The 23,610-nt window shown below is 39.2% G+C and overlaps 1 protein-coding gene across 1 annotated transcript in view; it reads left to right on the plus strand.

The window, feature by feature from the left end:
• The window catches only part of dock7 (dedicator of cytokinesis 7), a 137,597-nt gene that overhangs the window by 47,764 nt on the left and 66,223 nt on the right, over positions 1-23,610 (plus strand). The window contains exons 15-21 of the mRNA XM_052010963.1: positions 12,055-12,172; positions 13,174-13,244; positions 15,223-15,361; positions 17,071-17,172; positions 19,434-19,520; positions 21,605-21,840; positions 23,301-23,464. Coding sequence (XP_051866923.1) covers positions 12,055-12,172; positions 13,174-13,244; positions 15,223-15,361; positions 17,071-17,172; positions 19,434-19,520; positions 21,605-21,840; positions 23,301-23,464 — 917 coding nt within the window. The remainder of the gene's footprint in view (positions 1-12,054; positions 12,173-13,173; positions 13,245-15,222; positions 15,362-17,070; positions 17,173-19,433; positions 19,521-21,604; positions 21,841-23,300; positions 23,465-23,610) is intronic.

Consider the following 23,610-nt stretch of genomic DNA (forward strand, 5'->3'; position numbering starts at 1 on the left):
TATTATGTTTAAGGGTGGTTCAGTGTCAAATTTTTCAACTTTATTTTTGCCTGAAGTTTGCTAATAACATAAAATATTCCCTGTAAGAGCATTCAAATTGTCTTCCTTATTTTTCCCTTCTTCGATTGATTCACTCCCCTACCACCCACCCTCAAATGTATTACTTCTTTCTGTGGTTTGGGCTATTCATTGAACTTTGTTACGTTTGCATTAACGCTATCCTACTCTTTTGTTAAATAATGATTGGTAATTTATATTTCTGTTCAGTAACATCATTCTAAGGAGAAAGAATCTCAAGCTCTGGAAAATGTCTTGGCTATGGGTGTCACGTGTCTGGAGTTGAATATTTTTGGATAGCTTATATTTCTGAAAATTGTATTATTTTAAATGGGACAAAATTTCATAATCAAAATTAACTTTCAAGATCTTAAGGGATAGTTCAGATTATTCTCGAGTATTAATCTGGCAAATGCATCAATCCAATCTAATTAAGAGACTTAAATGTAATTTTTTTCCCCTTCTCCCCAAACACCCACTTGGAAACAAGCCACAAAATTCGCTCAGGCTTTTTTATTTTCCCTTACCATTTTAAGCCCAGCATTCAATTTGCATTGAAAGCCAGCTCTGGTAGAATTGCATTTCATACAAGCACCATTGAGCTTCAGTGATATTGAAAATATTCAGTATTTTAAAAAAATAACTTTGGACACCGTTTTATTCAACTTAGTTTTCTGATTTTCCCTTTTGAAGGTGTTATGTTTCTGTGGACTGCATTTGTGATATCTTGCTAAATTCTGATTCTTTGCACACCTGGTCAGATTTAGCAGGCCCTTCTGTCACCAAAAATGGTTCTCCCTAATTCTCATAATCTTCATTCATGCATGTACACACTTGTTCCTCTGGAAGTGACCAAGAGCAATTGGGTGTATTCATCTAACTTTCCCGTCATCTCTGCAACCCCCCACATCCATACCATCTCCTAACAATCAGACTCCAGTTGACTTGGATATAATTTACGGAGAAGAATTTTTTAAAGAGATGTTAAGATAATCTTCTTGTCTTCCAGTGAACCAAAGCCATTTTTATAGGCTTGCCAAGGGCTGATTAAAATCTGCTGACCCATTAAATCTTTGCTGGATGACTGTACAACTTCCCTCTAAAAGTAAGAACCAAATGTAAAACATGGTTCAGATACAGAATGTGATTTACTTAACAAGCTTGTGAGAGTAAAAGCTGATCCTGCAGCTAATTTTGCAGAAACTCTGGAACTGTTAGCTTTTTTCTAATTTGTGAGTAAATCTTTGAGTCTGGAAACGTCATGCTTTCATTCATAGATATATCAGCATATTGTCATGTATCCATGCACAATGTAGCACCTCAGGAGAGAAGTTCGGAAAACTGGGCAATGATGGGCAAAGGTAAATTGTATAATGGGCTAAGATTATCAAACTCCTCAGTTTTTTCATCTTGTATGGGGAATGGCCTGTTGCCAGTAGCATGAATATTTCTCATAACTGGCTTCCAGTATTAATTTCCTCAGCAGAACAGGTGAGCTTTGGGACTTAATGGCATGATTGATGAAACCTTCATCTACCTAGTTGTGTACCAGATGCTTTTGTTGTTTTATGGTAATTTACTGCATTTTTTTTTCCTTTGAGATTGCTATGATTATGTTATCTGCACAGCTTCAGTGAAGGCAAAATCCTTGGCTAGCTGTCTTGAGCCAATAAGACCTTACTCTTGAATGTTATGTTTGAGATTGAGAAAAGTTGGCATTGAGAAAGGATACAAGTCCATGGGCTCAGGGTTATGGACATATTGAGTTTGAGTTGGGTTTTAATTTTATACTTGAGCAGACTTCTAGTGAAGGCATCATCATTGGGTAACAACTGCTAGAACGTGGAGTATAATTATATGGGACCTTGGTGAGGTCATACATGGAATATTGCATCTCGCTACCAAAAAATGAATGCACTTGGTGTGAGAGGGAATGTAGGAAAGGTTCATCAGACTGATTCCTTGATTGGAGGGCCACTCATAAAAGGAGAGATTAAGTAAGCTGGGCCTCTATTTTCTAGAGTTTAGAAGAATGTGAGGTGGCCTCTGGAACGTACAAAATACTTAGAGGAAGATGTAGGGAAGATGGTTCCTCTGGGAAAGGAATCTAGAATTAGGGCTCACAGTCTCAAAACAAAGAGTTGGACATTTAGGACTGAAATAAAGGAAAATTTTTCAGTCAGAGAGTGCTGAATCTCTGGAATGCCCTAGCCTAGAGAACTGTGGAGCCAATGATTGCATTTTAACAATGATCAATAGACTTACGGACACTGAAGGAATCAAGGGATTGGGGATAAGGCAGAAAAAATGGTGTGTGGAGAGAAGAGCCAGCAGAAGAAACTTGATGCTTGGAACTGCAGATTAAACCCCAGGTTGTTGGTGCCATGAGACAGCAACATTAGCTGCTATACCACCATACCACTGCAGTTCTATTTGTATAGCACTTGGAAAGCAGCACCTGTATTTATTTTGCACTTTCAAAACATCCAAAGGGCTTTAGGAGCATTAATATACAGCATTTGACACTGCATCACACTTGGAGATTTGTTGTATTTTCTCTCACTATAAATGTCATTGCAGTAAGGTGGAAGATCTGCATTTATTACAAAAACAAGATTAAATATCTGAATGAAAATTGATCCTATTTATAATTCATTTAGCTCTTTAGATCTATCAGCCAGCAAAGGCATGGTAAGATTTGCCAATTCATAATTAATTTAATCTAACAAAAGAGACTTGTTTACGAGTACAACAAACCACTGCAGAGACAGGTATATTTTTATTTGCATAACAGATTTATTAAGCAAGTTGTGTCCTGTACAAAGAAGCAATACATCACAAAGATGATAGTTGCAGTCTGTTCCTTGAAACGACAGAGGGATGGTGGTGTGGATCTCTTCTGCTGTGTCCTGTCGACCGCAGATTTTCTTTCTTCTGGATGTGCTTGTGCGTTCTCTCTCTCTCCCTTTCTCTCTTCCCCCTTTTTTTCTCTCTCCTCTCTCACACACACCCTAAATGATATGCTTTGTTCCTTTGATCTTACCTCAAAGCTACTAATTCGCAGAACTATCTTACTCAGATTTCTTTTGAAAAGATATTTCATTAATTACTTGCCTTCTCTCCTCTTCTGCAGATTGAGCTATTCTTTATCACCGTTTTACTTTCTTACAGACTGAGCTACTTCTTGAATGCGACCCTAATGCTAATTGGACAGATTTTTGTGACAAATGTTACCTGCTTCAGCAACATGACCCTTTAGTTGTGCCAACTCTTCCTTTGTTTTTATCGGTGTTCCGGCCCTACAGTTTCAAGTGCCAAATTCATTAACATGATGTTCAGAATTTAATGTGGTTGCTCTGTCCCAGGCTCTCTCTGCTCTCAACATTACACAGGCCTACACCCTAAATTAGTGCTCTGCTTACACTTTCATGTTTTAAACATAGTTTCTGTTTAAGCACATTCTTTGTAGTTAGCATTATTTCTGACTTAACTGACCATCATGCTTTGCTTTTGACTTTACACCACTTTAACACAGATTAGATCTGCTTCTTTGTTAATCTTGCCCATGAATATTGACTGGCTGAATATGGGGAGCAGAATTTCTAATCTCGATTATGTTTTTATATGACATACACAAACACTGAGGATTATTGTAATTCCCTGTATCACCAGAAATCGCATAGCCTGGGACTTGGACATAAGGCTTTGCTGGTGTGTACATATTTGCAAAGGCAATTATCAATCAAGATACCATATAAACTCTAATGTGGGATTGAACCTGGCTGTTGGTGGGAAATAGTTCTTATTATCAGTGTTTTGACAGTTCTGCCCAGTTCAATAAGTTCCTAAATGGATAGTGTGACACAGCAATTTTAGAATTTTATTTCTTTGAAAGAAAAATGACTTGCAGAATTACTTTTCTTCCAGTTTCTGTTTTTGGTGGTTCTGCTTGTCCAGGTGACTATGTTGCTTATGTAAAGTATTGATCAAGCTTTTGATATTTTTGTTTTGTTCTTCAATAAGAACCTAGTGGAGTAAAATGAATAAAAGTAAATAAAATAAATTTCTGTGCTAGACTTCCCAATGACCATTTTAACATTTTTAACAAATAACCAAATTTAGTTTGAAATTGCCTTTGTTTTCATGGTACAGTACAATGTTTATGTGATCATGGCAGTAAGATTTTCTGAAGATTGTCAAATGATTCAGGGTCCTCTGTGTATCTGGTGCTTGATTGAAAGGAAGTGTTCAGATGAGCACAATTAAACCCAATGGTGGAACACAACCTAAAGGTTGGACTGCTTCAAATTTTATATTTGCCCCTCTACATGGACCTCCTTTGGTTGCCCCCCCCCCCCCCATTTGTAACCTCTTGTTATCCAAAATAACGCTACACACCCTCCTCCAGGTTCCAATTGCAATCTCACACATCCCACCCACCCCCACTCTCCCAGTACCCTGACCTGATCCTGACAACACTTAACATAAATTTTTGATATGGTAGGCCCAAGCTTAAAGTGTTCGTTGCCCATCTCACTTCATTGTCTGTAATATGCCTTTTCCAGCACAAAACACTTTCTGTGGTGAAGTGTTTGTTGATTTCGGTTTTCGTAAATAATTACACAAGATGAGTGTAGCATGGTGTGCATGTGATTTGCACAATAATGTATTCTGTAGTGCTACAGCATAAAGCTGTACAGAGAGCCCATAAACTATCTGCATGCACCTCAAGCATTATCTCATTAACTCTGCACAGAGGTCACATGCTGTTTCAGGACACACTTCTTTCTTACAGTAAGGTCAAATATAGTGCAGGGTAACATTGCATGTTAATCGGTAGTCCAACATTGCTATTCCCCAAACAATGCTTGTGAGCAGCTCTAAAGAATGCAGTAATTAAGCTGCACTACGTGACACAGGTCAGTACATGCGATTTTCGGTATAAGTCCACCTACCTGTCACAGCGGTGTGGGCTTTATCAAGTGGAAGTCAGGTATGTCCTTAAAAGGAAGAGGCAAAAAACCTCTAGGACCATTAGTTTTCAATAATTCTATTTTTATAAAGTTATTCTTGTGTTATTATATGTGATCTTAGTCCACATATTAATAGTGTTCAGTACTTTTGCTGGTGATGGAATGAACTACAAAATTGAACTGGAGCTCTTTAGCAATATTTTACACCTGGATGCACATAATGGAAGATTTCCACCTTGCATTCTGATTGATCTTTTCCCTACTTTTCTTGCTGGGTTACTGCAGTATTGCAAACTTTTTGACTTCTAGTGAGTCACACAAGTGACTGTTTTTCAAATGTGAAATTAGATAGTGAGTGCTACAAAGCTACCAAGTGGGGTTGTAGCCATCTTGCATCCAATATCCACAAATGAACTTCCCAGCAGGAGTCACTAAACAGGAACATGGAGGCTTGTTTCTAAGCTCAAGGACATGGAGGGCAGCGGTAGCACCACTTGACTGATGTAGCTAATTGCAAATTGTTCATACCCTGGGCCTTTCTGGTCACTGTAGCACAAGGATTAGACAATAATATCTCTTATTTTGTGTAAAAATACACTTACTTTTAGAGATGGGATCTTCTTTATCTCCAATATTTCTGATTTGATTTCATTCAGTTTGTATAATTTGTTTTCCAGTCCTTCTACTTTTGTTTCTAGAACAGTTTGATTCTCCACGATGCCATTTAGCTTCTCTCTGATATCAAGGGATATAGTTTTTAGCTCATCATTATTAGCTTGTAGAACTGTAGTGTGCTTTTTCAGTTCCTGCTCATCAAGTTTGATCCCCTTGGTTTCCCTTGAGAGTTCAATGAAGGATCTATTGAAAATGCTGATTTTTTCAAATATTTCATTCACTTGATCTTTAGTTTTCTGGACAAAATCTTTTAGACCACGTCCCAACTGAAGTAGCCCGTTGGCTAAAATCCTTACATCATCCAGCATTGCAAATCTAGAAGCTGGTTCCAAGCCAGAATTGTTTACTTGTATTTGAACAGAGTAACCAGACAGAAGTACAATGAGGAATGCCGTACAGAGCATTTTCATTTTTTCCCAATATTTGAGTCACTGGCCCTTCAAGCATAGTCCTTTTTATACATCCCTTTATTGACCATTTCGGTCTTCTAGTTGATGATTAAACAGGCTCATCTTGAACTGGTGTTAAGTCCATAATGGGGAGGAACCACCAGTAAAGTCAACATACTGATGTGCAAATAGAGGGCAACCATTGTGGCTGTTACTCATTAAAAAAATGTTTTAATCTGAATTATGATGTTTCTGTTCCCACATTTACATTGTTCCTCTGAGATGTCTTCATTAACTGTAGCTTTCCTTCCACCATAGTGGACAGAGCTCTTGACTGCATGTCATTTGTAGCCCGCATCTCTTACCCCCTTGCCTCCTGGACAGAGAAGGGATAGAATTCCCTGGTCCTTAGCTTCCATTCTACTGGCTTTAATGATGATTTTTCAAATGTGATTTTGGATAATGAGTGCTACAAAGCTATTTGACCATGTGGGTCACAATCAACTTGCATTGTCTGTGTTTAATATCTACAATGTACCTGCATAATCTTTGCAGTTTCCACCATCTCCCATCACCAGATTCCACACAAGTTCCATCACCAGATTTGTCTTCCCCTCCCCTTTGTGCACTGTTCCAATGAGGCCCAATGCAAGCTTGAAATACAGCACTTCATCTTCTGTCTGGGCACATTGCAATCTTTGGCACTCAGTATCAAATTCAGCAAAAGCCTAGAACAAATGATCATTGGAAAGGACGAGTAAGTGCATGTCTTAGAGGGCTTAAAGGTGGCAAGAGGGGAGATGTTGATGTTTGGAATTCCCACACCATTCTGTGTGTGCACTTTGTCCAATGATTTAGATGTTCAATCAGCACTAATTACATTGTTCTTCACATTAGAACTCAATATCAGGACTCTTGTAAACCAGTTGAGCTTAGTCTTAATTGATTGAAGCCTTCCCAGCATCTTCTGAAGTAGAGATGTTCACTGCCAGTAACTACTGCTGAATATCATCAAATAGCTTTAGGAGCACTTAGCATAATGTTTACTGGTCAGACTCTGGAACCTGGACACTGCTTTTCATTATTTCCCTGCAAACCTTTGGAAAGATTGACAGAGAGAGAGTGTGCATGCTTGCTTAGGTGGGGATGGCTGAGGAAGCCATCCAGGACAATGGGAGCAGGCTGCCAGAGAGGTTAATTCTCAGAATGATGCCCCTAGGGTCAAGTCCCAATGCTACAGGAAGCTTAATAACCCCAGACATGCAAAGTCAGTGAGCACATAGGCAAATCTCTTTCAAGTGCATTCATGCACCACTCTGTGCACCATTCTGCTGACACTTGCCTAACAACAATCTCTAGCAGTCACTGCTCCTACTTAACATTCATATAAGCCACCACACCCTCATACATTTACTGCTACTTTAGCACTCAAGCTCATGGCATGCAATTTACGGAATGTGTCAGCTATTCATCCGTGGCGGGCACATCAGATACACATTTCAAAGCACTCTCTTCTCCTGCAAGCTGTCAGCATAGAAGTGCTGGTTATGTCCTTGTTGGAAGCCAAGGTCCAGGTGCTGCTGCCTGAGGCCTCAGCTTCCATTGCAGCACAGGCAGAGGCCACCCCAACACAATGAGCTGTGGGAGCTATGTTGTCTCTTCACCAAGCTCAGACTTATGCCATGGGAGCCTGGATCCCTGTGGTCAAAGGAGTTTTGAGGGTGGAATAGTATTCCAGCCAGCACCCTTCAGCTGATCACTGGCAGAGTTAATGCCCTGAGGGGTGTGTAAATCTTTTGCCCTCTCTCAGGGTGATAGCATCCAACTCAGCCCTTCCGACAGTACCCTTGCCACTGCCAGCTATCCCAGATTGCTGCCACTGAGGGTGAGAGAGCGTGGTCTGAAGTTGGACCATCTAAGGCCAGACCTGCTTGAGGTTGTCCTTAGCAAACATCTCCAGCCTCCTCTAATAAAAGGAAGTATCCATCTGCTAGCTGGCTGCAGCCACTGAACAGCTCTGTGTAGAAGTAGTTGTGGTAAAGGCATGCTGAAAGCAGGCACTAAGTGGTTGCACAAGGGTGAATCATTAAACATTGGGTGTTCATGTTCTTGTTTGGATATTTATGCATGTTTGACATACTGACTGATGGGCCCTTGTATTCATAATACCTGCTCAAGCAGATATTGAGATAATCAACAACAATAGAGTGATGGCGATGTTGAAAACTTGGAGGTGTTTCATAATTGATTCTGGGAATGTTTTCTTTCATCTTAATTATGAGTGGTGGAGGTCTGTGAGAGCACTTAGTCATCACCCCCGTTTGCCATGGAAAGCGCTGAGGAGCTACCTTCCTGACACTGAGTTGAGCTGTGGTGACGGAATGCTGCTTTGTGGGCAGCTCCAACATTATGAATGAGGAACAGCTATATATTCCAGGTCAGGGTTGTTTGTGACTTTAAGAGCAATTTACAGATGCCAGATGTGGAGATAGGAGCACTACCTTAAAATGCTGTTGGGAAGAGGCTTTACCTTCTGCCAGCTCGGATGTGTTAGCATCCTTCTGGCCGTCTCCTGTTCAGATTATGCTGGAGACCAGAAGGGACCATGACTACTCATTATTTAAATAAAAATCTGGACAGCTTCACCATAACAATGAGAAAATGCATGTGCAGTGCTTGCAGCTCCACCTAACAAGCTCCACACCAAGTTAATCCCATGTTTGTGTGAGACTCCTTTAAATAATGAGGTGATGGTCTTCTTCCTGCAGTTCAGACCTGCTTTCTTGTGCACAGCTTGTGTTATCTGGCAGGTACATATGCACGACCCAATATGACAGGCCACAGATATTGAAGTTATTGTGCCATACTTGGAGAGTATGTGGAACTGCAGACGAGACTGTTACAAGTGCTATGAGGGGTGCTAATTGTGTACTATTTGTAATTTAGGTTAATCTGATTGAATTTTTAACCCCTTCTCAGTAATACACTAGCACTGAACAAGTTTACCTGTTGTACGGTTTCTTTACTTTGTACAGGAAGCTGTTTTTTTTAGATATAGCTGTTTTTGTAATTCATTAACAACTGTTGTGAATGCTTGTCAGAGTTTTGTAGGTGAAACTGAGGCTGGGATGAAAAGATAATTTGGTTTCAGATATCTGTCTTCTGGTTGACTCCTATTGACTATTGAGAAAGAATCAGCAAAGTAGGAATGTCTGAGGGCCTAAGGGGATTTTAGAAGTAATCCATTTTCAATGTAGCTGTGCTGGAAGCACTCAGCAGAGCAGGCAGCATCTGTGGATAGAGGAAGAGTTAACGTCTCAGATCTAGGAATCTTCAGAAGTCATTGAAGATCTGAAATATTAACTGTTTCTCTTCCCACAGATACTGCCTGATCTGCTGAGTTTTTCCAGCATTTTCTGTTTTTTATTTCAGATTTCCAGCCTCTGCAGTTTTTCTTGATTTTCATAAAATGTGGGTATTGCCATTCAGGAATTTTAGCTTATATTTAGAAGAACTTTATTTCAGGGTAACTTATTTTTGAAGTCTTAAGTACAATATCTTTGTAGTCAAATAAAATTTTCTTTAAGTATTCACAACAATTGATTCTCTCTGTATATATCTGTCTTAAATGCAATTTTAATTTTTAGTACCTCATGCTTATGACTTTGGAACAGGAGCTACACCACTGACTGCCTGTTTCTAGGTGTAGCAATGCAGTTGAACGCAGTTTCATTGGTGCTCAAGGCCCTATTTATGTCTTTAAATGCGAGTCTGCACCCTGAGGCTTCTAATTTCTGAATGTAATCTGAATGCAGTTCATATCCAATTCTCAAAACATCCACACACCTACTGAGTAAGGGACACTAAGGCCATTTATACTAATATCGCTATCACATTGGCTGAGATGAATTGATGGCTGGATTTTGTCATCAGCAGTGTCGACATCCTGTTTCTAATGTTGCATGCTGTCTTGTACCAGTTCGATGGGATCTCTGACTTCCAGCAACAGTGTTGTCATTGAGTTAGCTGACCAACTAGCCATGTCAAGGAATTTTCACAAACTGCATATCTTAAAGAGAAAAAGCATCATTTTTAGCTAATGTTTTAAATGTCTTGCAGACTGCTACAGATTGAAACAAATGGAAACATCAAAAATATACTTTCAAAAATAAAATAATTTTTATTTTTTTAAAGCCTGTTATATTTTGGCTTTTTTTGTAGGGAAATTGTACATGAGTAGTGGCTCATCTCTGGGTGAGTGAGTTGATGGGAGGTAGTGTGCAGCAGGAGCACAGGCCTAATAATTATTGAGCACATTAAGAATGTGGGAGTTTGTACATCTGTGTAAAATACAAGACTGTATAAAATATCCATGCAAAAGCAACAATATTTAAATTCTTGCACATGCTCCTGTAATTAACAAACATGAAGTGGTTTTCTTATGAGTGCACTTTGCTTGGTGCACAATTTCACATTCAGTCGCAATTGGATAGCCTAATTTTGGAATGTTGCCTTTTAGTTTCCAGCACTATTTAGGGTGATTTCAAAACTATTTGACGACAAACAGGAGGATGGATTTTAAAAGTTTGATCTGATAAAGTTATGTTGATTGTTTCCCTTCAAGTAGACAGGCTGGAATAATACATTTGTGGGTTCAGCAGAGAAGAGAGGAAGATGGCAGATTGTGCTGATTTAGGACTTTGAAGCACTTGATAATATTCAGTTATAAGTGACCTATTTAATTGTGAGTGGAAAAAGTCAAATTCTGTCCCTGTACTGCTCAAAAATCTGTGATTGCGCAAAGCTACCATGCAGCATGACACTGTACTACAAAAGTGACTCTCTACCCCATCTCCATTGACCTAAAAGAAAACTGGTCACTAAAATTGGATGATCTCTGTGGTATGGTCTTCTGCATTCTGATATTAGTTGCTGCCAGGAATTAGTGTTTTCAGGGAACATTGATAAAACAGGGCAGACATTTACCCTCCTTAATTGTGGACTCCACCCTTTCTTTATTCCTAAATCTTGGGTTCCCCCTCCATGGAGATGCCCAATCAAAAAAGCCTCGCTGCTTCTGACAGGTCTAACACAAGGAACTTTGGCAATTCCTTTCCCCCCACAGATGCTGCTCGACCTGCTGAGTTCCTCCTGCTGATTGTTTTTTGCTCCAGACTCCAGCATCTGCAGCCTCTTGTCAGATCTAGCTCCTTCGTTACCATGCTGCCAAAATTCAAGGCAGAGACTTGTACTGTAGCTCTGATTTGCAGCATTCTAGGTAGTAGCCCTTAACATAAAAGTTGGTAGGATATTGGTCTTGATGAACAAAATGTAAATTCAATTAAATATCCCAAAATTTATATCTTGGATGTTTTCATTTAAATGGAAGGAAGCAAGACATTTTCCTTCTAATTTTGTTTAATGTCCTGTTCTGGCTCTGATTTTTCAGTTATGGCTTTTCCATATAAAGCTTTACTATGCTTTCTATAGGAAAAAATAGATTTCATCTAATTTTCCCAATTCAGGCATTAATGTAATGATGAGTTTGTGCAAATCTGTTTTTGTCACTCCCTTCAGTAACCTTGACAACATGAAAGAGTTGACTTCAAAAAGTGCAAGCCCAGCTTTCTAAATGTTTTGTGTTAACTCCTGGTGGGATTTAGAGTCAACAAATTTGCTATCCTCTGAAAAGCAATGATATCAGTCCATGACTAGGTAACATGCCTCTTATCTAACTGACAGTGCATAAAACTATCTCATGTGGTTTTACTTTCCTGGACATTGAACTGGATCTGATTATCTTACAGCCATTTAACTGAACCTGAAATAGGATTGAAATTTCTGTACACTTCTTTGCTCCTTTCCTACCAACATCATGGTTAGTTACTGATACAAAAACCTTTCTGTATTCTATTTTTGCACAGGAACTTGCATCTCATTAACTCTGTTTAATTCCATAGGAATTTGCTCTATGTGTATCCGCAGAGTCTTAATTTTGCAAATCGTCAAGGGTCTGCTAGAAACATTACTGTGAAAGTCCAGTTTATGTCTGGGGAAGATCAGAACAATGCAATGCAGGTAAAACAAATGGTCATTTATTAAAATTGTAAAATATAAATGCAGTTTTCTCCTCCACTACATCATTAAACTCTGAAGTTAGAAGTGGCAATAAGTGAAGTGATGGTGGTTAGGTGATACCAAGCTAGGTTATTTAAAGAGGTCGACTGAATAGCATATGAATTTATAGTTTTGGATGTTGTGGAAGAACTTAGAAATGTGTAAACTCAACCAATAGGATACTGGGCGATGTAATTGTGCTGACTGACAGCTCCCATTTTCCAAGGGAACCACCAATGATGTGACACTTGTGGCTCAGTATGTTTCACACTTCTTATCCTGACATTGGAGACATGAAAATACAGTTAAGACATCTGTGCTAGTTGACCTGTTGCATGCCAGGATACACTGCCTGACCTCTACTGACTGATTTCTCGGTCTCAGTGGAGTTCCTTGTGGATATGGGTCACACAATAAATTGCCAATCTGATCAAGGAATGCTGCAAGGAAGTGGTTGTGGAAAATATAAATATTGCACACTTAGCTCTTCCACCAAAGGAAGATAAACTGACACTTCATGTTTCACTGCCTCTTTTACCAGAGGCAGTGAATCTCTGCCTCTTTGTGTTAGACAGATCCTAAGAGAAAGGTTCTCAGAATACATTCTAGATAGCACCAGTGATAGAGAGGTTTTTTAAAAAAAAAGTTGGGTCTCTCCAATTTCAAGACTTCTCTTCCCTTGGATTTGCCTGGTGACCAATATTGTTAAAACATTATTGGAGATGATACTTCAGCAGACTCCATGCTATGGACACCTCTCAATTTAATTTAGATGAAAGTGGGATCTTCTTTGTGTACTGAGACAGTATCTCCAAGAGTGCAGTTCTCTGAGCATTGCACTGAGTGGCTGCTTAGGTTACATGTTCATTTCTAAAGTTGTGCTTGTGCAAGATTACACCCACTGAACCAAGTGGGAGTACCACTTAATAAGTTTTCATGGAAATAATTCTTATCCATTTTAGGTCATTTTTGGAAAGTCAAGTTGTGCAGAGTTTACGAAAGAGTCATATACTGCAGTTATATATCACAACAGGTAAGAAAATGTCATAAAATATTTCTGTCTTAGTTGCACTTGGAGTATATTTTTTTTACCTTATAATTACTAAAGAAGGAAATTATTCATTTAGAGAGATTTAAAAAAGATATTCACAGTATGTGGACACCACTGGTAAGACTGTCATTTACTGTCCATTCATAATTGTCATGATAGTTTTTTTGTGTTGTATTTCTGTGTATATCAAGATGAGATGTTTTAGGAATAGATTGCTTCCCAATTTTTTCATTGCTATATCTGCATCAAACACGTTAGATCTCTGCATTCCATAGGGTAAACTGTGGGGTGTTTTATATGTGGTCAGTAATTATTAGGTCCAATATTATGAATCCTCTGATCTTATTAAAGATCTTTGGGGTTGACCATATTTAATGCCATTTAAGATGGCTGAATAAAAATCAGTATTTGCTTCAGTATATGAAAATGCTTTCAATGCTACATTATATCTGCCAAAATCTTAAACTGTTAATTTAGACAGCTTCATTTCATTTTCTCTTTTTCATTCTTGAACCTAAATAGCACCACAGTATTATCTTGTGTATTTACACTATGATTTCATGTTGGTGCAGGAGGTAGTCGAAGCAGTTGACCTGGTCATGACATCCTGGTCTTTGGCTAGTTGAAAAATCAGCCAAGGTTTCTGTCCCCTTTAACTATACAGCTGACTCCTACTCAAAAGTGTAATTGCCTTGATATCAGATAAGGGCAAGATGGACTTGGTTGTGACATCCTCCATGTTTAGGGTGCCTGTTGGTACATAGTGTAGATCCACAGATGAAGATCAGTCATAGGGTACTGTAAATCATCATTATATCTTACTGTGGAATCTAGCATTTTGAAGATAGAAGTGTTGGGGTGAAATATTATGGAAGCTTATTAAAATTATGAAATTCTTTTACGTTTGGTTGAAAGTAGTTAGAAATGGTTGATTGCAAAGCTTAAGTACTAATTATTGGATCAGCATGGTTGTGAAATTGCTGACCACTGAGGTGATTCATTGTAGGTTTCATCACCAGTTATACAGTACACCAGAAAGTGAACAAGTTCTATGTAACTATGGTCAATGACATGTCATGCTTTTGAGTTCACAATATGTTGAAATCATTTAGTTTCTCTTTCCAATTGTCTTTTAACGACTGTATAAATTCTTTGCAGAATGCTCATACATTGACTACTAGTTTATTTTTTTAAACAAGTTCATTTTCTGAATGAAGCTTCTCCTGCTACCAATGTACGCTGAGAAATGTTTGCATAGTTCCTCCAATTCTCTGTCCATTAATGGATATGAAATCTTGGAGAGTAAGTTTGCCGATTTGTAATATGCAACTTTTCTAAGCAAGACTGTGATATCAGTGTTTGGAAAACTGGCCCTTTGACAGAACAACTATAGTTTTCTTCATACTACGGAATTGCTTTGCTTTGTAAAAATTGTATTCAACACCAGTGCTCAGGTGTATAAAAATGGTTGCACAAACCATTAAATACTTGAAGCAATTGATGCATTATTTTTGCAATTCTCACTCTCCTTCCCTCCTGAAGTCTTTAGCTTGTGTTGAAGGTCCAGGTCCTGAGAACCTTCCAACAGCTTCCCTGACTAGCTATTTTGATGTGGAACCTCCGTTGATGTGCAGCTTTCAGAGTTGTGGAAAATGCCACAGCCAAATCATATCTCGGCTTCATGAATGCAAACATATTTTCCAAGCAATGACTTGATAGTAGTTAGTGGTGCTGACATTTTCCTACCAGCCCAGGGGCACTTAATTCAATTATTAGGGCCTAACTCAAAATAGACTTGGAACTAATATTTACACCCTAATATCATATAAGATTGTGTGGATTAACTACCCAATGATGGAACCATCTGAATTTACTGAAGCTTGCTGACGTAATAGACTATACATGGAACTAAATGTGAGTGAGTACCCTTTTATGTGAAATGCATTATTTCTTTTGTTAGATCCCCTGACTTTCATGAAGAGATTAAAATCAAACTTCCTGCTTATCTGACTGATCACCATCATTTGCTGTTCACCTTCTATCACGTCAGCTGCCAGCAGAAGCAGAACACGCCCTTAGAAACCCCAGTCGGATACACGGTATGATCTAAGTATATCAGTGGCGATTATGTCATGTCCAAAGAGAAAATTTAAGAAAAGTAGCATTCCCTGTGCAAATACTGTGTTTGTTTGACTGACACCTATTCTCTGCTGAAAGCCCTGAGGCTTTCACACTTCATCTTATTATTCTGTGTGAGGGTGGTGAAGAGTGTAAGCAGACCATTCAATTGACAAGAAATGGCATGTGGCTAATGCAAATGAACCTAATCCATCTGTATCCAGTGTCCATACATGGGTGTAGGTTCCAACACTTGTCACATTACAGCTATTGATAGAATGGCCAGCTTCTCAGCTGAGATTGAGTGGGGTGGGAGGGGAAGAAAAACTGGGACTTTTCATAGGGTTTAAGATTGTGATGTTCAGAGCTTTTAACACCAATCCATTGAGTTGATCTTTAATTGTATTTCAGCTACTTTCTTTGAACTTGTATGTTCATTCTGTCATCCCACAAAGGAACAAATCAGCCCAGAATATATTATCTTGACTATAAATTTTCCCACCCTGCTTCCTGTAAGGACTCCATTCTATTCTCCCAGTTTCTCCATTTCTTTCGTTTCTGCTCTGGCGCCATGACTTTCCACACCAGTGCCTTTAAGGTGTCTTCTTTTTTCCTTAACCGTGACTTGCCCTCTGCCAGAGCTCTTTACCATATCTCTATTTACCCCACTTCTTCTCTCATGATCCTGCTCCCAGCCAGAACAAAAGTAGGATTCCCTTGTTCTCACCTTCCACCCTACCAGCCTCCACATTCAGTGGATTATCTCCCAAAATTTCTGCCACCTTCAACAGGATTTCAGCATCAGACAACATTTACCCTTCCCTATCAGCATTCCAAAGGAACCACAGCCTCCGTGACTCCCTTCTTCCTTCTCCATGAATCACTTCCCTTTTGCAGTTTCCCATGCAACCATGAGAGATGCAACATGTGCCCTTTCATCTCTTCCTTTCCTACCATCCAGGGACCCAAATATTTTTCATAGGTAAAACAGTAATTTGCTGGCAGTTCTTCCAATCTAGTGTCTGGCATTTGCTGCTCACGATATGGTCTCCTCTGCACTGGAGAAACCATATGGAGATTGAGTGACTGCAGGATACCTCTGTTCAGTCTGTAAGAGTGATCCAGCACTTTCAGTTGCCTATCACTTTAATTTTACATTCTACCCCCACTCTCACCTCCCTGTCTTTGTATTACTCAAATGGTGTCCATTGTAAGCTTGGGAACAGTGTCAAAATTTTCATTTGAACACATTGCAATCCCTTAACCATTTCAGGTAACCACCCTCTCCTCTTGACTGATGTTGCTCTACTTCCTGTTTAAATTTTTTTTGTTTTTGTTATCTCTTCTGTCTCTAAATGCTGATTTTAAAGGTAATTATTACCTTGACAACTGTGTTTTGCACCCTATCACAGACATTCCCTCAGTTCTGTCTACCCCTCCCCTCTCTGCAGAAATGAAAATGTGAAGTGGATATGGTACAGATGATTTCTCTCTGACAGTGCATTTCCTGATGTCAGTTATTTAACTGTAGGGAGCGGCAGTGTCGCAGCTGCTTCCTTTACATAAGATTCCCAAGGCAATATAAGTTCATGCAAATAACTTGGAATTCCACGTCCTATAACAAAAAAATAATTGTGCCCAAATGCAGGTTGGCAGTAATTTTTCACTCTCCTTATTCCCTTCATTTCAGTGGATCCCAATGCTACAGAATGGACGTCTGAAAACGGGTCAGTTATGCCTTCCTGTGTCACTTGAGAAGCCTCCACAATCTTATTCAGTTTTATCCCCAGAAGTAAGTTACTTAAACTAATGCTTAGTTTAGATTATCTTCTCTCTGTATCACACTTGCACAGATTTACTGTTTGATGAACATGACTTATGGGAAAACAAGGAGATACAATTCTTTCATTGTTAGTCCTTTCATCTTGGGTATCTGTCTTTGTATTTCAGTCCTGCAGGCAAGAATGATTCTCTGTGAAAATAGCAACGTAACCCTTTTTAAAAAAAAGTTAGAAAATGTCGATTGTACCAGTACAGAAATGTCCATGAGGGTCACTGAGTGAAAAATATTCATCTTGCCTTATTTGACCAGATTAGCTCTATGAATGCTTGTGGGTTTGTTTTAAAGAAAATGATGGGTTGATTATAACTCAGCTTCAGTCTTGATGGGAATTCTTTTGAAAATGGTGTTGATCCTAAACGGTGATGCACTGCCCTCATGTTGGTGGATCAGAAGAACTCATTCATGAAATAGTTGACAGTTTGCCTCTAGGCTTTGTCAGTTGTCATGCTGTTAAGAATATTTCAGAAATCTTCAGAAACTGTTAAAAAAAATCAACAAAACAATTACATGTTTAATAATAAAAAAATATAAAAAAATACAACAATTGAAAAGATACAATGGAACTCAATTAAAAAAAATGTCAATCAAAAGATGTTCTTTGCATTGAAATGGATTGGGCCTCAATGTCATTGGGCTGATTCCCCAGTGTAATGGCTGAGGGACTGCAGCAAGAACATGGTGCATTGCTGGGCTCCAGGAGGACTACAGTGTTGGAGTGCATTTGGGAAAACCTCAGTGTAGCTGGGAGGTTTGGAACTTCTGCATTTATATTGGAATCTTGAACTTAGTGGTACTTAAGTTGACAAATGGCATCAGTTTGACATGGAATGGCTTGCATTTTACAGCATTTCACAGCATTTCCAAATGTAAAATTCTACCTTCTGGTTAAATGTATAAATAAGAATACAGTGCTCTTTAGGTCTAATGATAACAGTAATAATTGATTCACTGTGCCTTAGATAAATAAAGCAAAAAGCAACCATAAGTGCTTATGTTTTTACAGTTTTAGCATTGAGTGTGTATGAAAGCCGGATATGTGGGTGTAGTGCTCTTTGCAGCATTGGCTCATGTAGGCATGGCTAATAGATGCAAGGATGAAAGTTATCGACTTTGAGCACCCAAGTTTTACCTGATGTATGTAGTTGCAGTATTTCCACAGACATCAGTACTTTGGAAAGGTGCACATCAGAGCTTCACTTCTCATATTTGCTAACATAATTGTGTCATAGATGATCAATATTGTTCAACTATTGGAATTCCTGAGTAATTATGAGAAGTTATGCTTGCATGCCTGGGCAGGGGCCAACAGAATAATGGCCTTGCTTCAGTGCAAGATTGTTGATTTTTGCTTTCTGTAGTGTCACCAGTATTTTAGATTTGACAGCTGTAGTCTTTTCATTTGAATTTTTCTGTTGTTACCTTGGTTGAGCCTGTTCACCTGAACCTTTCCCCAGTGGGTTCTGGATTCTCTCATTCCTGTAACTGGTTTCCCCTTTATAATCATTGGCTGGAAGCATTCTGATACTCTACCACTGCCCTTACTCACCACCCCTAGTGCCCATCCACCAACAATAACCTATGCGGATAAGGAGGATCCCTCAGACCTGAGAGGTATCCCATACAATGGAATGGGCATCACACAGCGAACAGGTCTTGGGCCCCAGAATTTGAAGGCTTGCCCTGGAATGCCCTGACGGCTGCTTGCCACCATCAAAGGCTTTTGCAATAGCGTTCAAATGTCCCCAACTGTCAAATAGCTTTAAATTAAAGCAAACATAAAAATTAGTAAAGTAGAAAGAAATTTTAAAAAAATCAGATTTAAAGTACCTTAAAATGTAAGCAAAGAATTACAAACATTTAAAGTAAAACAGAATAAATAAACCATTTGCATTAACTAAAGTGTTTTCATGGGCTTGGTGATCAGCGCAATCCTTGTGCTAGCCAGCCAGCCTTGGCGTGCTCATCCTGCCCCTCTCTCCAGCAAATCAGTGCTTCTCCACTGGGCCCCTATATTGAATCCCAGACTTGTATGCTGATCCATGGACCTACATAGCCACTGGCCCTCTCCACAACCAGTGGCTGAAAGTATATTCCATCCATATGTCAACTTGGAGTTCAAACTGTGCAAAACATGAGTATTGTACTTAATAAATGAGCCATTATGAGACACGTTATATCTATTAATTTGTAAGAGTTTTCTACTTTTGCAGGTACCATTGCCTGGAATGAAATGGGTGGATAACCACAAGGGAGTATTCAATGTGGAGGTGGTTGCTGTATCTTCTATTCACACCCAGGTGAGAACAAAGCTGAATTTTATTTGCTCTTAACTGTAAAATCAGGTTTTTTTCATTTTCTGTATTGAGCTCCAAGGATTGAGTTCTGCCTGAAAGTTTGGTCTCAAATCATTTCTTTTAGACCAGAGCAGTCCCATTACAGGTGATATTGTCAGAGTTAAACAAAAGAACTTTGATAATTTTATTTTCTATACGTGGGTGTAATGAGAAGCAGAAAGAGGTATATTTAATGTATTTTGTAGATGCATTTTTGACAGAGGTTCCTGAGTTGCCTGTGGGTTATGGAGTTTTTACCTTTCCCAAGAACCTAGAGATAGAGAAACATGTCCAGAAAGAATTGAGCACCTGTTGGCCCATCAAGTCACAGAGAACATGTAACATTAATCCACCAGGGATGGGAATTAGTTTGCCTATTTCTGACTTTCAGGGTATGTGCTTTGCTGGCAAGGTCAAAGTTTATTAGTCCTCCCTAGTTAATCCCACTCCGGAACCACTGCAGTCCATACAAAGAGGCTTCTCGCACAGTGCTGTTTGGTTGATACCACCAGGATTTCAACTCAGTGGGAATGAAGGATGAGCAATATATTTCCGAGTAAGGATCGTTATGATCAGAGTTGGGAAAGGGTGGTGTTCAATCCACTTTTTGCCCTAATCTTTCCCGGTACTAGACTCTCTGGGTTTGAGAGTTAATGTTGAGGAACCCTTGGCAGTGTGCTGTAGTGCATGTTGTCAACAGTATGCACTGCAGCCATAGTATGCTACTGGTACAGTGAAAGTTTCAATTGGTGGAGGAATACCATATAAGTGTTTGCGTTGTCCTAGCGAGTATCAAGCTTCTTGAATGCAGCTGTAGCTCTACTTATTCAGTCTAGTGATGGCCATTTCATTATACTCCTGATTTGTACTTGTAAGTGAAGGAGAAGGTTTGATGAGGCAGAAGATGAGCCATTTGCTACAAAATGCCCAGCTTCTAACCTGCGGTAGTAACCATGGCATTTATATGGCTGATCTAGTTGAGCTTTGGCTCATGGTGATGCTGCTGATGTGGGGAGTTGGCACATGGCAGTACTATTGAATTTCAAGGGAGGTGGTTAGACTTCCCTTTGTTGAAGATCGTCATTACCTGTCATCTGTGTAGTGCAAATTTTACTGCCCCTATTAGTCCAAACCTCATTGTTTTTCAGTTCTTCTTGTATATAGGGATGGACTGCTCTGTTATCTGAGTAATTGTGCTCTTTGCAATCAGTGCAAACAATCTAACCTATTGCAATAAAATAGAGAAGATGTTGATGAAACAGCTGAAGATATTTGAGTCCAGCAAATTTCCTTGAGGGACTCCTCTTGTAATGTTTCCAACTGGGATAATGGATGTCCTAACAACCACTCACTGGAAAACTTACCCTTTGATACCCATTAACTTCAGTTTTGCCAGGCCTCCTTGGTTCTCTACTTAGCCACTTTACTACTTGTATTCAGTTCATGTCCCTGTGTTGTGATGGGTGGTCCAAACAGAACTCAGTCTGAACACTGGTGAGCAGGTTGTCAGTGAGTACACACTGATGATGGTGCATACTGACGATGGTGCCATTAGTTTGCTGGTGATTCTGAGTAACCTGAAGGCCTAGGTATTAGCTGGGTAGGATTTTTGTTGAAAGGACATGTCCATGATGTTCAAGTTTGTGCAGACTGGAGATGTTAGAATTAATTTTGCTCAGCCAAGAGGAAATCTGAAAAAGATATTGAAGAGATTTAATCCTGTGAAAGATAAATATTATTTTCTTTGTTTAGTGAATTGTAAATATAGGGAGAGATGTTAGGAGGAATTTCTTATCACAGTGGGTTGTTTGATCTTTAATCTCAAAAAAAAGTATTTCCGTTCTCACACCCATATCACTCCCTGAGACCAGCACAGAGAATTGAACAAAGAATAATATCTAAGATATTTTAACTTAGAATACACATTAACATTATAGTCTTATTTTGCATGTCTGTATCTTGTTTCATATACTTTTTGTATTTGGAACTTTGAAAACAGGGTTAGATCTATGTTTTTCAAAAAGATATGAATTAAATGTTTGTCACAGGATTCATACCTTGACAAGTTCTTTTCACTGGTTCATGCCCTGGAGGAGCATGCTTTTCCTGTGCGGATTGGAGATCTAAGAATTCTGGAGATCGACTTGGAGAATGAGTTGAAGAGCAGTATAGCGGGCCTGAGTTCAGCTCAGCTGGAGCCAGTTGTTCGATTCCTGCATCAGCTACTGGACAAGCTTGTCTTGTTGGTTGTGAGGCCCCCAGTAATTGCTGGACAGATTGGTATGTCAGTTGCATTATTCTTTATTTTTATTTGGACGCTTTTTGTGGAATAATCCTGAGTTTACTATATTTAGTTGGCCATGGGCTGTGCCCTTAGAGGACAAATGTACATTTACATAGAATATATTTGTGAATGTTTATTGGCAGTACACCAACTCCCAAATGCGCAGAATAGTTTTGAAACTATGTCTACATTAGCTTAGATATCTTGGCCATGTCAATATTAAGTTTACTGCAGTTGGACCACGGCAAGCAGAAGGAAAAACGGTCTCGACCTCCTCTGGTCACTAAACAATGACCATTGGTGGGATTTGAGCATGTGCTCATGTTTGAGTGGATGTTATTCACTAATATCCAAGCTTGTACATAAATAATGAATCTGGCATGAGGTGCTTGTGTGTGGTGCATCAACACTAGCCAGCGCCTGCAGGATAAATGTCAGAAGATGGGAGATGTATGTGGAAAAATTGGTAATATATTTGTGGAGCTTGGTGTGGGTTAGGTTACAGAGATCAGAGTTCTGAATGAGTTAATGGTGAGTAAAAGATGGACAACCAGCCATAATTTAGTTGGAATAGTTGTTTCTGCAGATAACATAAACATTGTAGAGTTTAAGCAGTAGAGAGGCCAGAGGCAATGAACGGGATCAGCTATGTTATGGAGGTAAAAACGTCCTTAGTGAGGATATCTTTGTAGGGTAAGGCCAGGGTTGCAATTAGGGTATGTTGTAGAGGTCATCTGGTCGATGGGGTTAATGGAGCAAATAGAGAGAAAAAAGAAATGGAACAAAAGCTGAGATGAGAGACATTAGAGGGTGAAAATACAGACAAAGGAACAAGAAAAAGGTATGAAATGCAGAGCTGAAAGATATGCAGGTCAGGACCTGTACAGCTGTAGGACCCAGCAGGTCCTGCTGTGCTAATGAGAGAGATAAACTGAGCTAGTACTACAAATGGATAACTTGCAGCAGATATGTCCAGTTTTGATACAGACAGAGAAAGCAAATTACTTGAATTATGGAATTCAATATTAAGTCTGGAAGGCTGCAATGTGCCCAGACGGAAAGTGAGATGCTGTTCCTCAAGCCTACATTGGACTTTGTTATAACATTGCAGGAGGCCACAGACAGATCAGAGTGAGAGTGAGACACAGAATTATAATGGCAGGCGATAAGGAGCTCTGAGTCATCTTTGAGGGTTGAATGCAGATGCCCTGCAGAGTGGTCATCCAAACTGTGTTTAGTTTCCCCACTCTAGAGGAGACTATACTGTGAACATTGAATACAGTACACTAGATAGGAAGAAGTGTAAGTTCAATCCTTCAGGGGGTGACTCAGAGCTCCCTGTTGCCTGCCACATTAATTCTTCATCCTACTCCCACTCTGACTTTCTGTGGCAAATTGAAGGTTCAATTGCAGTTTCATGTTTTGTGATTGTAATTGCTGCATGCCATTTTTTCTTTCAGTAACATGGGACAGCCATCTTTTGAGGCAATGACATCCATTGTGAATAGATTGCACAAGAATTTAGAAACAAACCAGGACCAGCATGGCAGAAACAATTTGTTGGCATCCTACATTTACTATGTTTTCCGTCTTCCAAGCACAGAGTCAACCCCTTCATCGCCAGGTCAGAGTAAAGTCTCACTTCCTTCAAATTCCATAAGTCACTTGATTAATTGATTTATTCTTTCAAGAATAATTACTTTACTTCCTGGTGTGTCTTTTTTATAGCTAATATTATACATCCATGTATCCTTCAATAAAAGAATCATG

This window comes from Pristis pectinata, chromosome 3 (assembly GCF_009764475.1).
Source record: "Pristis pectinata isolate sPriPec2 chromosome 3, sPriPec2.1.pri, whole genome shotgun sequence".
NCBI classification, from domain to species: domain Eukaryota; kingdom Metazoa; phylum Chordata; class Chondrichthyes; order Rhinopristiformes; family Pristidae; genus Pristis; species Pristis pectinata.